Source organism: Osmia bicornis, chromosome 7 (genome assembly GCF_907164935.1).
Source record: "Osmia bicornis bicornis chromosome 7, iOsmBic2.1, whole genome shotgun sequence".
Lineage (NCBI taxonomy): Eukaryota > Metazoa > Arthropoda > Insecta > Hymenoptera > Megachilidae > Osmia > Osmia bicornis.
Window position 1 is genome coordinate 7,710,960 of NC_060222.1, and position 16,916 is coordinate 7,727,875.

At 31.5% G+C, this 16,916-nt stretch overlaps 1 protein-coding gene across 1 annotated transcript in view; it reads right to left on the reverse strand.

Moving 5' to 3' along the window:
* LOC114879613 (neurotrimin-like) overlaps positions 1-16,916 on the reverse strand; it is a 538,060-nt gene that overhangs the window by 305,065 nt on the left and 216,079 nt on the right. The window contains exon 3 of the mRNA XM_046286422.1: positions 1,555-1,652. Coding sequence (XP_046142378.1) covers positions 1,555-1,652 — 98 coding nt within the window. The remainder of the gene's footprint in view (positions 1-1,554; positions 1,653-16,916) is intronic.

Consider the following 16,916-nt stretch of genomic DNA (forward strand, 5'->3'; position numbering starts at 1 on the left):
AAGAAAAATATTATGACCTAGCAAACTATTGAATAGTCTTTCACCATTAACATTGTTATTTGTGCAATTTCACGCTATATTATGAGCGTTGAAATCTTTTATGAGAAGACACGACCGAAGATTAGAAACTGACTACATAATCTTATCCCAACTGTTTTAACTTAATCAGGGACCTTGAGGTCTGTAAAATGCTAGTAAATTAATTGAAGGAAAAGTGTTGTGGTGGCACATGGAGCATTGGTGGAGTTAACATTGATTGCTTACAGATGTTTAGGTATAGGCAATTAAGCCTGCCCTGGGGTCTGTGAGCTGGCAAAATTATTTTATATTTTTGCACGCACGTAGCAGAATAGGCTACCCTGCCATAAATGCTGCCAGCCATGTCCCGTTACGGCTTTAGAATTAGTTTTCTTGCACGTGGTTACCACATTGGACTCTGTAACTTCCCCTGACAAAAATCAGGATGTTGCCGAAGAAGCTCCACCCTCGGAGTTTCTAACGAGTAACGCCTTTCCGTGATGACATATAAAGGCAGCGGAAAACGCGGAGCGATCATCTCTTTTACGAACAGTCTCCAACTGTACTTGTAAGCGGCGTCTATATTAAATCTTGTGAGAACATAAAGTCGTGGCATTTAATACCTTGACCCCGATAGTGTTTATCAATTTAACAGTGCAGTTTTCTATGCGATTGTCAAAAGATCCAATATCCGGTAAGAATACCTGCCCACTCCTGGTGATTAACTTTAAGATCAACGAAAAATTAATTAAATTATTATAACTGGTATGTTTGACACAAAGCTTCACTAAACAATTTTTTTAAATTATTTGTTCATCTGTTTAATAATATAATGTATCCTTTTATTTCATAGTGTTGGTATATATTGGGTTGTTATATGAATCTGTATCATTTTATTAATGTATTAAAATGAATGATTTTGCAGAAAAAAATAAATGGTCAATCAATTATTTTGGACGACTGTTCAATTTCACGAAAATTCGTGTTTTTTTGTATTTTGGAAAGTACGTATGTCTAGCTATTAATTGGTAATATGAGGTCTGGCATACCCGAATTATTTTATTTAGCCAGTTAATTATTGAATAAAAATATGATTCTTCTAAAATAATAAATAAACTTTATAAGTTAAAAATATTCTTTAATAAAAAATTAAACAGACATTTGATTGTCGTTTGTTCCTTAAAATTCACCTTACTAGTTAGGGACATTCAGCGCCGGATTAAGGAGCATTACAACCCTGGGCCCCGTTATAATCCGTCCATTTACTATGCCAAAATATATTGAGTAAAATTTTATTTACTATAGCTCTTTTTCTTTATGATTAAATATTATTTAATTTCATTTAAAATAAATTTCAATTGTTAAATCAAGTTTATTAATCTTCAAAGGTTTGATAGTTCCGGGTAGCAGACATCTTAATCCGGTCCTGAGGGTAATTTTAGAAAAAATTTAGAACGATTATGAAATTATATTCCATGTGCAGTGTATGGACTGCCGAATACGTAAGTACTGTCGAATGTAAGAAACACGTCTCACCTTGTACGGGCCAAGATTTTCCACGATGCAGGTGAAAATGGCTTCACGACCCACTGAGACCGTCAGATTGTTCAACGGTTTACCGAACCTGGGTAAATCTGCAACATGAAAGATCCTCGTCTTAAGTATCCCGTCAGGGTGAATACTTTACATAACCAGGGTACACATACTCACTCGCTCACTTACTTATACTTATAAGCTATCCACGAACGCGCTAAAGTTTGCAAAGTACTCGAGAAACTCGGCAGTGAATGGGGCGAGTTAACGTAAGCGGGTCAAGCGGAGGCTAAGCCAGTCTCTTTATATTTCCCGACGAAATCCTTATTCTCCTGATTTCAGCAAGAAACAGAGTCGCGGCCATGCTATCATTCCACGAAAACGAGAGAAGAGACAAAGTTGCGAAGCGATTTAGCTTCCGTTCATGATTTAATTATGTGATTTCTTGAGCCACAGTTGCTAATGGAATTTACTGTTCGCTCTACATTAACGTAACGAGTTGCATTAGCCTTGTTTAATTATTGATTGTTTACCTTGTTTAGAATATTAAAAAAGCCGGTGTCAGATTTAACGTTTTCTGTTCGATTCTGAAGTAGAACTGTCCATTATTTTGAATAATATTCGCTAGTAATTAACAAGTAACAAAACTAATAATAATAATTTCTGAAACCGGTTAAAATAGCCATACTGCATTCGCGTTGTGCAACATTCACAATGCACCTTTCATTTTTAATTATCATCAATAATAAATTTGAATAATCTATTATCTGGTATCCTGGATTAAAATTATTTAGTGCACGATATTGATACTTTAATAGCATTCACGATTTCCTCATCATTCTTTAAACAATTGCCGTTCAAATTTTCTTTATTGAAAGGGTCAATAGATTAAATTTGAATAAAAATAACCGTAGCTATTATGGTATGTTGTATTGTAATAGGAGTTACGAATGTTCGTCCTTTATTTAAGTTTTTAACTAATTACTTCATATTAATAGTATTTATAATTTTAATTTTTTTTTATATTAGTTATTTAAGAGTATTAATTGTGATTCCTGAAATTTGAAGCAAGTTATACATATACACTCGCAATCAGATTATGCTTACATACGGAAAACGGCGATGTAAAAGAAGCAGAAAGTCTTAATTTTGATGATGTTAATACTAATAGTAATTTAGAAAGAGAAATAATATAATTTAATGTATGTAACTGAAAAATATGAATAAGAAAGTAAAAATTAATTCAAATATTTCCGCGTAAACGTTTACACGTAAGTATTGGGGAGGGGGCACAGACCTATATGTATATGTATGTGGAGCCCCTTTTCCTACATTGTTATTTTTCTCGAGCATGTCTACACGGATGGGCGGGAAATCGGAATTCATATCGATATCATATTTTTACAAAATAATACACAAAAAATTGCACTTTACTTTAAGCCGCACAAAATTATTGACTTTTTTATATATTTTGATAGCGTTTGACGAAAAAAGTTTGAAAATACAAGTTTTAACTTTAAATATCCATCCGTTCAAAGGTTATACGTATGTAAAACTAAACGTTTTTAGCGTACTTTCGAGGTTAATTTGACGCTATATTGACTTCCATATGTAATCTGATTAGTCCGTGAAAACGAGCATCATCTTGACAGGCTGTCAAGAAAATTAACCTAATCTAACTTGTGCAGCTAAATTGTGCAAAGCACATCTAAATAAAGACGTTTGAAATATCCCGCCACCTACATAAGTAGCTTTTTTCCATTCAAATTTTAATTTGTCATGTTTTTAAATTTAATATTGTCAATAATGTTACAACAATCTTCGTTGCCAAATAAGAAGAGAGAATCATTGGTTGAATACTAGGCAGATAAATACTTCTGGGGACAGTAATGACTAAAGACATTGCTGCTAAGGTGTTAAATGGTAATTAGGCATTAATCATGTTCTAAATATTCAGGAAATATTGATCTTTACGCGAGCTAGAGGTGGGTATTTCTTACTTCAATAATGAATAAGAAATTTCACATGAAATAATTGATTTTGAAACACTTTACGTAAGTTGAACTATTATTTTCTATGATCAAATAATTACGTGTATCAAATGGTATTTTATACGTAGGAAAAAATAATTTATTATTTTAAATGATTTATTGTTCTCAGGATCAATTATATTTATATATTTCAAATGTAAATAATCTTACAATTAACAATTTAGAAAATTTAGTAATTATTCTGTTTTTTATATTTTTAAAGAATTTGAAAATTTTGTGAGTTTAAAGTAATTTATTATATTTATTAATTGAGAGTAATGAAATCAATTTATGATCTAAGCAAATAAAAATATTTTTTCCACTAATGGCGAAGGCGTTACGTATCCTTTGATAAGGTAATTACGAAGGAGATGGCACACCGAGAGAGATGCGAATTGTTGTTATTTTAGGGATATTGATAACAGATCACAGCACCATCTTATTTATACAGGATGTCCTAAAAATTGTGTACAATCCGAAAAATACAAATTCTCCACATTAAAACAAACGAAAAATTACTTTGCTGTGTATAAACAATTACAAATTAGAAAATTGACTTTAAACTTTTTATATCTCAAAAAGGAAGCAGCAAATTACAAAATGGTAAAAGAATTTTCAATTTATTTTTTCAGGTCATACACTGTTTTTGAAACATTTTATACATTTGGTGTTGTTACGTTATTTATCGGAATCAATCAAAAAAGAATTCCCTTAGTGATTTTTGAGAATATTGCATTTTTTTATATATTTTAAATTCCAATGAGTAATCCACTACTTTTCTTTTTAATAATACGTAATTTAAATCCAAAATATATGACGCATTTTCCAATTATTAGTGACAACTTGCGCCTATATTTCGTAAAAACCTAATGAATTTTTACTTGAAAAATCTACATAAAAAAGGATAATATATGACACTGCATTCTATACAAATATGGATAATTGTTAAAAAACATAAATTTTCTATGTTTTGTGAGTTTTAATATTCTTGAGAACATAAAACATGGCCAAGTGGTTGTTAAAGCACTATAATTTATTAATTAAAAAATATTCTGGTTCATCAAAAGTCCGAATCTTTCGTTAATCTTGAATGAATTACGTTAAAACGTCAAAATTGTTATTTTTGTGGCATATCTATTACTAAAATATTATATGATTTTGAAAAATCTATTAATATGTGTTCAGCTTTGGATACTACTGCGGAGTGGATTTGAAAATATTTATCTTATTTAAAATTTCCCAATAATTCAAAGCATATACAACTATATACAATAATAATATAAATTCAAAACCAGCAAAATTTCCAAAAGAAAAAAAGTCGCTCTTCTCTTGATTGGGAAAGTCAAAATCCGTTTCTTCACGGTGACTTCTTAATAACCTAGAGTGACTTCATACCCAAGGTATGACTATGACTGCAAACTCAACTTAAGCAACATTCACAAAACATCAAAACCCTTATAAATGTTAGAAACACATGAAACAAAATAAGAAAACAAATGATTTTTATTCAAAGAAAAAGGAATGAATAGTTTTAATTCGGGACGTATCGGATTTTCATACATAGGTGGGAAGGTGAAATAGTTGGCTGGCGTATTTCCTTGAAATGCATTATGATGTAATATGTTAACTAAATTAGTGAAGTTGACCTCGAGGCAAAAAGTTCAGGAATCCTAATGACAATCACCGAGTCGAGCTGAAGGCCTGTATCCAAATTCATTCCTTGCAGACCCATTTTTCAGAGTCTCATCCACATTAGATTGTCCCATTTCGTGATCCTGGCCATCCAAAGATTCGTCCGATGACATGATTTGGACTGGCAAAATCAAATTACCGATGCAATTAACGAAATTCGTTAGAAAAGCTGACAACGTGACGCTGTTTAGACTAGAGTTGTTACAAGCCGAGCCGAGCGCTTGAATTTGCCGAATTACTCGAAATCGACGAACTGTTTGAAACAAAAGCGAGCTACTCGAAAAAATCGAACTACTCGAATATTCGAGCTGAAAATCCATCTTCAAGTAAATCGAAGTTTTACGACAGCTCGAATATTCGAGTAGTTCGATTTTTTCGAGTAGCTCGCTTTTGTTTCAAACAGTTCGTCGATTTCGAGTAATTCGGCAAATTCAAGCGCTCGACTCGGCTGGACCGACCGATCATTGTTTGACTCGAAATTCGAGTACTCGAATAAATCGAGTACTTGCACACCTCTAATTTTGACGTCAAGATATCACAACAGAGAGGAGGGACTTGGAGGGATCGTTTCTTCATTTCGGATTCTTCATGACTTGTCTCCATTTGCTCAGAAACATGCTTTTTATGCATTTGCAACTGGTTCTGACTAGTTATGGGGAATTTCATTGAATTTTGACTAAGCCGAAATTCCAACTTTGGATGTTCATATCTCGGGAACTAAAAGAATCTACACCAAATAATATTGCAGGTGGTTACTGAGGGGGTCAAGGTCTACCAGCATACCAGGTTTCTGTACATACACACAGAAAAATTATATTTTTTATAAATTGAAGCTTGTAATCAATGATTGAAGAAGTTATTTTTTCTCTGAAGAATACTTTATGAAATACAAAAGAATCTTCATCTTTTTATAAAATAATATGAATAAAAAACCTATATTAAATATGTAGCACAAATAGCGGTGAAAACATACTGCACTTCTTTATCATACTGAGAATACGTACATATACAAAAATCAACAGAAAAAGTTTTGCCTTATTAATTATACTCCGCGTTTGTGTCTGTTATCATATTAATTCAAAATTCATAGCTTCTCGTAATCTAACTTCTGTAATTTGTGGAATGTTCCTTTCTCGGAATGGCTTATCTTTGACCCAAAAAGATCATTTCAAAGAAATCCGAAAGAAAATATTATTTAAATTAATAATTCCAGCTCATATATAATAAATAAGTATTTTCAAATATTGTTGCGTGTAAAATTGAAAAATAAAATAAAATTTTAATAAAATTATTGAACATATTCATGGTTACTCCCAAGTACTTACATTCTAAACAAATCACCCACCCCCCTCCCGTTGTGCGAACACTGGCAACAAAGATTAACCACTAGACACATTCTAGCTAATTGCAAAATCATGGAAAACACCAACAACGAACTCCAAGCTCCTAATAACATCAAAGAAATATTTAAAAAAGAAGAAAATCTTCAAGAACCGTTTAAACTCATATACAGATTAAAGTTCTCTTATGAAATATGGATCAACTAATATAGTTGTCGATAATAATCAAAGAGTTGACGCGACCTTAACCCTTTCGAACCAACGTTTTTCTAGTTGGATTTTACTTTTCCTGTTATTCTTTAAATAAAGATTAGCCTGTATATTACTATGGTATTTACTGTCATAGGGTACTTGTTCCTATTATGAAATCTGTCTGTATTAATGTTCTTTCATACTCAAATAATAAATAAAATGAATATTGTTCTTTTTTAATTAAACTAAACTATTAATGTATATGCCACAAAGAAGAATACCATAATTTTTAATGGTTAAAGTATATTAAATGCTTATGTAAACATGAAAGCACATTAAGGCGGACAAGATCACTAATAGCTACCCCAGTTGTCTATTAAAAAGAGTACTATATAGTCTAATACCCTGAAATAAAAAGAAATGTAAAATAATCCACACATGTAACATATATTTCCCAAATAGAAGGTCAAAAACATTTACTGGGAAGTATGTATCCCATCAGGGTCGAAAGGGTTGAATTTTAAGAAAAAGTTTCATTTTTGATATATCCTTAAGAAATAATTATTCCATTTGATAACACCTATTCATATATTTCAAATAAATATTTTGAATATACTGGTATATATAATTGCTAAATAAAATAAATCTGTAAATGCTGTTACAATTAAATAACAGTATTTCAGTTAATCTTCCAAATACTTTTTGCTTAATATGTAGGTAGCCAGCACTGTCCGTAACGCGTGTTTATTTTTTATTATCTCATCAAGAAGATAACACTTCATTTTAGATAAAGCATTTCAGAAGCAAAAAAGTGTTTAACTGTGACTTAAGAATCGTAAGCAGTTTTAAAATTCAAATAAAATAGAACATAATTGTATTTTTAAATAGCACTAATATTTATTTACATTTTAAATACTATTTAACATGTTCGATGCTACAAAATTCAGGTAAAATAATATTTTAAATGAGAAGCAAAATTTTGGCAGATAAAATAACTACATTTTATACTACAGATGATTAAAATAAAATTACTTTGCTGAAATTTCGATTGCTATTTAAAATATTATTTTATTTGAATTTTATAGTATTTAATATTTCAAAGTTAGTTATTTTAAATTACCAATATGTGCATTATGAAACAAATGAATGAAAGGAGTTGTTTTTACAGTTGGGTGAATAACGGACTGTTTGATAACGTTCAAGTTTGACAAAGACTAACGATAAGACATCGTCTCAGATGCCGAGATTATGTGCTTACATATAAATTTCTCGAATTCATGCAACTCAGTGGCCGTTTAACTGGTTTACATTCGTAATAGCTTTAACTGTTCACGTTTCAGCATCGTTGATATTAATTAAATTATGTAACTGTATCACATTGAAAATGAACTCTGGGAATTGCGTTTATGCTGGAACTTAATACAGAATAATTAAATTAATGAATGAAATTGGATACTGAAATGTTGCAGTATGAATTCTCTAGGATTGAATTAATACATCATATGTGGATGCTACTTCGCAATACGGTGTAGGCCTACAAAAATTCAAAACTAATATTTTAATGTAATTCCTTTTTATTTAATTAACACAGAACAGCTTTTTATGTAATTTTATTTAAGTTGATTGCATTGTAATTGAAGATGTTTAAAGAAATAATTTAGTATATTCACCCACCTATTGTCAATAATGTGAAAATTTATTAGCCATTGGCGTAACTGGGATTTTTTTAAGGGCCGGATCTGGTTCCTTAAAAATTTAAGAATTCATTAAAATTTAAAAAATCTGGAATTACCAAATGATGGAATTTTGGAAATTTTAAATTTTCGAAGTTTTTAGTTATGGAAATTTTAAATATTAAAACTCTAAAATTTTATAAATTTTAAATTTTCATATTTTAAAATTATGGAATTTCTGTATCAAGGAATTTTAGAATCTTATGATTGTAGCACGGTAACAGGACTGGTTCACATTTTTAAGAAATTCTGGCCCATGCGGGTCCCTATCTTGTTACACTAGTGAAAATAGCGAATATCCACTAGATGAGTAATTTTGCAATAAGATGTTAAGTGCCATAACACGCTAACATAGGATATGTTATTACGTTCGATCCCCTAATTTTTTATCCGCCTTCAAAAAGGAGGAGGATACTCAATTCGATCAGTATATTTTTTTTTTCCTGGCCTTATTCACCGATTACTCCGAGATGAATGGACCAATTGGAATGAAATCTTTTGCGTCTTGCAGGATATGTCTTCCGATTGGTCCCGTTATAAAAACATTTCGCATTTTTTTATTCCGAACGGTTTTCATTATTGCAAAATACGTTCTGGTTCAAGGAATGCACCGATTGCGATGAAAGTTTTCACATTTCGTAGATCATTCCACGATGATTCCATTTCCCAAAATTTATGTAACTTCTTATTGTTAATAACTATTGTTATTATAATAAAAAGCCTATTCTTTAGGGTTACCCTCCAAGGAATATACCGATCGCGATTTTTCAAAGTTGTCCCTGTAAGTAAACTTCGTCAGTTTCTTTATCAATTGGTTGCTAATACGGTATCCTTCAAATACTGCTCGTTCCACTAAAAAGTGTGAAATAAAATAATTTTTAACAAAAAAAAAATCCGACTTCGAAATGCACTAAAAAGTATAAAATAATTTCTATTTCATTTATATCTGTATTCCACAGCTATTAATACAATCTACTTAATCGTTAAATAGGATACTAAATATATTTCAACCTTTTCGGAGGCGGCGCAAAATTAAACATATAATTTTTTCTTTGAAAAATAATAGGAATTTCATTATATCGTGTATCTTTACCATATCATCATCGCTTATCAATTATCGTACGTAATATATTTCTGTCTACTATTTATATGATCGCAAATTAAGAAGCAAGCTGTAGAAGGAAATCTCACACGTTATTAAAAATCTCCCTAGACCTAGTGAGTTGCGTAAGTTAAGTATGGCCTCTCGTGAAATGCAGTATACATGTACATCAGAAGTGCTACCAACTTCTGATACAATCGCTATAATTACAAATGTTTTCTGCCGTATCTATAACGTTTCGAATATGTTTTCTTACGACTTATTAATTACCAAGTTTGCCATACCGCAATCAAATCGTTATTGGCAGGATCGTATAGTCAGGTACTTTTAATTTTGCGCCGCCTCCGAAAAGGTTGAAATATATTTAGTATCCTATTTAACGATTAAGTAGATTGTATTAATAGCTATGGAATACAGATATAAATGAAATAGAAATTATTTTATACTTTTTAGTGCATTTCGAAGTCGGATTTTTTTTTTGTTAAAAATTATTTTATGCGTTACGCTGTAGTGTCCCATGTGGATAACAACAACGGTATAATAACAACACGAACAATTTATGGAACAAAAGTCTTTTCAAAGGACAAAGAGCGACAGAAAAAGAGGCCTGAGAATTAAAAGAACCGAGAAAAACATATCGGTGAGACAATATTAATTTAACAATAAAATTGTTTTATTTTTTATTTTTGCTAAATAAAACTTTCACTAATGTAACTGTAAGGTTTTTCTAATTAAAACAAGATTAAACATGAAATGACTTGCATTAATGTATTTATTTACATTATATTTTAAGTAATTAAGTAAATATAATTCAAAGTATGTCGAATTTGGTCTTGTTTTTATCAGAAAAATATGACAAATAAGCTGGTACAAGTTTCATTGAAAAAAAAAATTTCTATTGTTGCGATAGTATTGTTTTGCCGATATTTTAACTCAGATCACGTTAAAAATTATGGGATAAAATTATAAAAATGCATGAGGTAAATATCAGATGCTTATACACAGTGCCTCGTTCGATATTGACTTTTTGATTTACGTCACTACTACAATACAGAACAAAAATTATTACATTTGAGCCTGAGTAGAAGATAATTTTGATGAAAATAAATACTAAATTCAATAAAAGAAAGGTACACGTAATATATCTTGATACATCTCACACAAACCGAAATTTAATTAAACAGCAATAGCAAAAATCATTTAATGAATCGGGTTTTCTAACTGAATAAAAAAGTTAAATTGCTACTGCAGTGATTGAACGGTTAAAAATCAATTTGATGTATTCAACGTGTAACGCGCAGTTGCATAACTGAATAACACCAATACCAATCTCATATATCCCGACCAATTTTCCCAGCGTCATTTATTTCGATCATATTCAAAAAAACAGGAAATTTGTGTAATTGACGTTTGAACGTAAACAAATCGAGTTAACGATATACTAACAAAAATAAAAATTCACTTTATAGCAAATCATTTTAAAATTAATTAATTTTAACGTCGGTCAATACCGTACAATTAAATACAGACAGTCGTTCATTTAACAAATAAAGGAATGTATTTTCTTTTCTTCTTTTCTTTATTAACCCTTAGACGGCGGACCATGGGGAGAGCCATAATTTTAATGTAATTTTGTATTTCATATTATTTTCATTTTAAAAATTTTACAGTGTTCTAGAAATTATTCTTCCAATGTGTGAAACGTTTTTGTTTAAAAGAGGCGTGTATTTCTATATTTTGTAAGTTTTGGTCACAGTTGATCCAGGCTTCGTTCTTCACGCCAGCGGCATTGGTTAAGGTTAAGTAAATGCTCGTCGGCGAGACTCAGCGGAGGGCGATGGCGGACTTTTTCGAGTGCATCATCGCTCTGTAGGAGATGGCGGAGCGGGGCCGGAAGAGAGCAAACGGGGTTGAAGAGGATGGGTGAACATCGGCTCCCCCGGAGAAGATTTACGAGAAGGGGGGGGGGTATCCGTCTCCCCCAGAAGAGGAGGACCAACATCGATCGCACGGCCACAGGCGGCCGGAGCTAGGGCCCCGGTCTTCTTTGCACGCGGCCCGAGGAGTGCCGTCATCGGCTGTGGCCTCCAATGTCGACGGAGAGTAGCACACTGGGAAGGGTCAGAGGCTGGATCCTCCCCCGCGGCAGGGGCGCCAGTGCGCCATGGCTGGGGGCGGGGGGCCCGGTGTGTTCTTCAGAGGTCCCGGGGCTCTCCCTACAGCCCCAATGCAGGCCACCGTGGAGGTTTTAGTGGGTTGAAATCCAACACTATCCCCGGCCCCTCCCCAGGAGGGCTTTTGAAGTCTTTTGAAGATTTCCTCCACGTAAAAAAAAAAGGCCTCGCTCTTCAAGCGATAAGTTTGATATTCAAATTATCAAGTTTGAATGGAAATTAAACTTTTCCAAACTTTAGGTGTTAACAATAACACTGGTTATTGCTGTTATTTACATAATTTTTATACAAAAATTATTGCAATAAGCAAAAGAAAAATAATTCATTTGTCAGTTTATCTGCTATAGGTACATATACTACGATAAGTATTGAATGATGCGAATAAGTTAAAAACTGTTTTCGTATTCCCAAATATAATTCTGTTGAAATAAATCATTCCATTACCTAATTTAAGTTAGTTTTAATTTATTTCACGCATAATCATTTGTATTGGAAGGATTTCAATTTGAAAGAACAAGAGGGTTCTAATTTGAAGCTCTTTTTCACAATCATAATTTCTAGTCTTTTTTATTAAATTTATAAATGTTTTGTAATTTTTCACATAAATTCCGATAAAGTTAATTTTTAGGTAATTAAGGACAAAATATATTTTGACATTGAGAAATTAATTTTAACGTAAATATTAAGAAAGGTATAAATTAGTGGCTGAATTTGAGTACCTTTCCCCAAATGTACATATATCAAAAATGCGTATAGTACAGGCAAAGTGTTAAATTCGGCAATGTATATATTTTTAAAGTTAATCTAACCCGACAATTTATGAAATAAAATATATTTTATAGTTTGCCGAGAAAACGTATACGTTGTTGATTTATAATTAGGCAAAGTATCAACACGAATTTTCATTAGTCAAAGCATCGATCCAATTGTCATTTTAAAATATAACCTAACTTAACACAACTTAAACTGAATTAATTTTTACAATACTACGTCGCACTCCTTTTCTTAAAAATGCTAATTCTTTCAGGATTGATTGAAATGATATAGAATAGTAATAGATTTGGTTAGGGTGTATTTAAAAAACATATAACCTAACTTAACCTAACATTTGAATTAATTAACCTTGAATTAATTTTTTTCTTACGCCTCCATTCATAAAAAAACTAATTCGTTCTTAATTGATTGGAATAGTACTAGATTATGTTGAGTTATACAATTTTAAAAAAGTATATATTACATTTACGTTTGTTTAAAGCAGTTTAGGTAATTGTACATTGTGTAAGTAATTTATATATTGCCTTCATTTCACGCTTTGCATGTAACACACATAAATATTTAATTACATAGTTGGAATGATTTTCAAGATTTCATGAGAACTAGAAATTTAATAACAACAGAGGTCATATGCTAATACGTATGACGAAAACTGTCATGTATGATTCTATTATTTTGATTCACTTATTCAATTACATCATACTGCACTATAGCGTAAATGGATAAAGTTATTGTCACAAATTAATATCTAAGTGATTTAGAACAGTTTGCAAACCTTGCAAATAGAAACGCGTCTCGGCGATTGTAATATCGTTGAAATATAGTTTATTAAAATTATTATTAATCAGAGAAATTAAAACCATTAAGTTGGTTAATTAATCGCAAAATGAATATATGTATATAATAGAAATTACACTACAACTAACAGTTTTATAAAATCGATGAGATACCTACAGTTAAATCAATATTATGAAAAGTAAACTAAAAATTCGTATAAATATTTAAAATAAATAAAATCGTTTTGTTTTCAAGTTCTAGATTTAATTTTTTTTTTATTAATGCTCTCTTGTTTCCCATATACAAGATATGCTTTTAAAGCTAGATAACAGACTATGATAATAATTACTTATATTTCTTGTAAAACAGATGCTCTGGATCTGATACGACATATAGATACAAGGTCATGTTAAATCATAACTTTAATACCACGATTTCAGGATCGGATTAAGATTTCTGTGGGCCAGGGATATCAAACTTTAGAGGGCACCCTTGATTGACAAATTTGGTTAAAAAATTAAAACGTATTCTAAATAAAACTAAATAACATTAAACTGTAAAGAAGAAAGGCAACAGAGAAAATGTTTTAGTCAGTTTTTTTTGACACAGTTAATGGAAGGCTTAGAAGGAGGCCTCCTAGAAAGTAGGATTCGGGGCTGTAATCCTCCTTAGATATTCCCTTGACCCGGCGTTACACGATATAGAGATCTAATACTTAAATGTAAGGAAAATTGTATTCAGTGCATTAGCTTTACAAATGAAATGTCTATATTTCGCATATTTCATTTTTTTAACTGCACTAGGCAATGTAGTGAAATTTATGAAATATGAAATATATTATCATGTTTTTCCTCACATTTTTCAAGCATCATCTAATAACAGAAAAAGAGTAAACTAGTAGAAAAGGCGCTTATTTTAAATAACGTTTGACAGGATTTATGGAATTGCTTGGAACGATCATTGAATAGACTTTATATTAACAAGTAAGCTGATATATTTAATATAATAGTATTTTTATCTTTACAAACGTGCGTGATGCTTTCTCTTTTGTCTTATACATTACTGCGTGATCTGCTTGCCCACCGGTTTTCTCTCCCCACGTGACTGAATAACAAAAGGAGAGGAGACACTCCTATGTGCGTCCGTCATCCTTTAGTTATCGCAGACAATATGGATGTACCATAACATCTAACAACATTAAATAATGTTAAGCAACTTTTTTCGTTTAACCTGTATGTCGGACTCGCTTAGTTTCCGAAATATTTGCGAAAAGCCGTGAGTGCTACTACAATACATTGAATTTCGACTGAATTTCGAATGTACGTATACGTCCGTGGCTGTGTGTGCGTTAAAAAGCGTCCCTCAATATTATCTACTGTTTCTGTCAATAGCACCACGTAGCTCGGCTACCATCCCTATAACAAGTGAGCTTAAAAATGAAACTTAACTGGTTTCAATAATTTTGAATTTCGACTTCCGTAGCTGGTCGTCTCATGGTGGCCGAAATATTCATTTAACTTAACCTATTTTAACTTAATCCACTAAGGAGGTTAAATATATTATAGGAATCCACATTTTGATTAACATTTTCCTCTTATTAAATTAATAGTCCGGCCGTCATTAGGCGGCTGGTCATGCAATTCAAAATGTTTGAAATGTGTTAAGTTTAATTGATAAATTCTCCCATTATACCAGGGGGTTGCTGGGTCCAATGCCGTTGTTTACAGGAACTACAAACGCATACGTATAGGCAAAATACACTTTAGCTGCAACGATTTTTTTTCGCAACTATCTCGGACACTCAAGGAGTTAAATATATAGGTTAGAAGAAAAATATATTCAAAAACCACTGAAATCGGCGGAGGCCTTTTCTACAAATTCACCCAGAAAAAGTACTAATTTCATATATGTATGTATAAGTATAGTACTATTAACCAGCTAACTGAGAATCATTAGTAGGTATTATTAACTTTTTGGAAAGAACAATTGACTTGTCAGTTTATGAGACGACACCTTTATCTACTCGTGTCTTAAATTATTATGCATTTCCCTCAGAATCGTATCCGAAAAACGTAAATTGCTTTTCTGTGTTTTACTGCTATTTTACTAGAGGCGCCAGTGCCGTTCCTGTTGACTGTTAATAGGTTAAGAAAACAGGAAATTGCTTTCAAGATGTAATATAATCGTTATTGAAATTTCTGTTGCATCGATAACAAAACATTGACTGTTATCCAAGAGTATCTCTAAAAATAATCAATGACTCTCCTTGTAACATGCACTCATAGAAAGGGGTCACAGATCTTGTTATAAGCCACAGGACACCTGTAAATATCAGTTAAGATTCTTTGCTGAACCGAGTCTAAAATTGCTAAAAGGTCTCTTACGTGAAAGGAATCCTATAAAATACATTAATTCCTACGCAAGCTTGATGATTTATCCAGTGAAAGAGGACGGTAAAATCCTTGGGATGCAGATTTCAAAATCTTTAGATATAACATCAAGAGAAATCCTTCGAGTGAGGAGATTGAATGGAGACCGCATGAAAGCGAGGCAACGTATCTAATGCAGAGAAGCCAGCCATTTAATTGCGGAAAATTGGATTTTGCTATTACACAAAAAGAAGTTCATATACTTCAGACATTTTAATGAATTGTATTTTATCAAAGTCATATTATATGTATATATTGTACCTTTGATTACTAACCTTGAATTAAAAATGTAATGCTTCGAAAGAATTTTTCTTTGAACCTTAATATTCTTTTATATTCATTATTCGAAAGATTGAACTTGAATTGAATTGAGATAAATTTCAGAATATATTGAATAGGATATTTTCGTTTTTTAACAAAATGAGCACAGATATTTTTTCAGCAGTTTTTATTGAGTTATAAAATAGCAGCAACGGGTTGAGATACCTGAGGCCCTAAGGCAATCAAACCTTCGAGCGCCTCATTGATTGATAAACTTGTTTCAAAAATTGAAATTCATATCCAATTAATTCAATAAAATTAAATAACATAAGAAAACAGGGCAATAGTAAACAAATGTTGTTTAATGTTTTTTAGGCATAATAAATGGGAAACTTATGACGAGGCTTTTTTAGACCTCTCTTTAATTCGGCATTGTAAAATAGCTCATAATAATACGGTACAGTAGAATATCATTTAAAAAATAGAAAATTACATCTTATATATTTAATTGATGTAAACAAAATAAAATTTTTTATGTAATAAACGTACCTGAAGATATGTTGGAGCATTAATTATTAAGAATAGGAATAATTAATTTTCTAAGGGTGTACGGCTAATCGAATTTCGGGTCGTTTCAGGCGGGATTTCGAAAGTTTCTCCAATAGATAAATTTGTTTGGTTATCCTTAATTTCGGGATTCAACTCCACTTGGAACCCGAAACACAATTACATATCACACCCCTTTCAAATTTAAAAATTTAAGGTAAGTTTGAAAATTCATGTCCCCACTGCAGTTTTGACTCTCGAATTGAATTTCGAGTCTTATGACCCGAAAAAATGTATGTATTGGACAAACTTTTG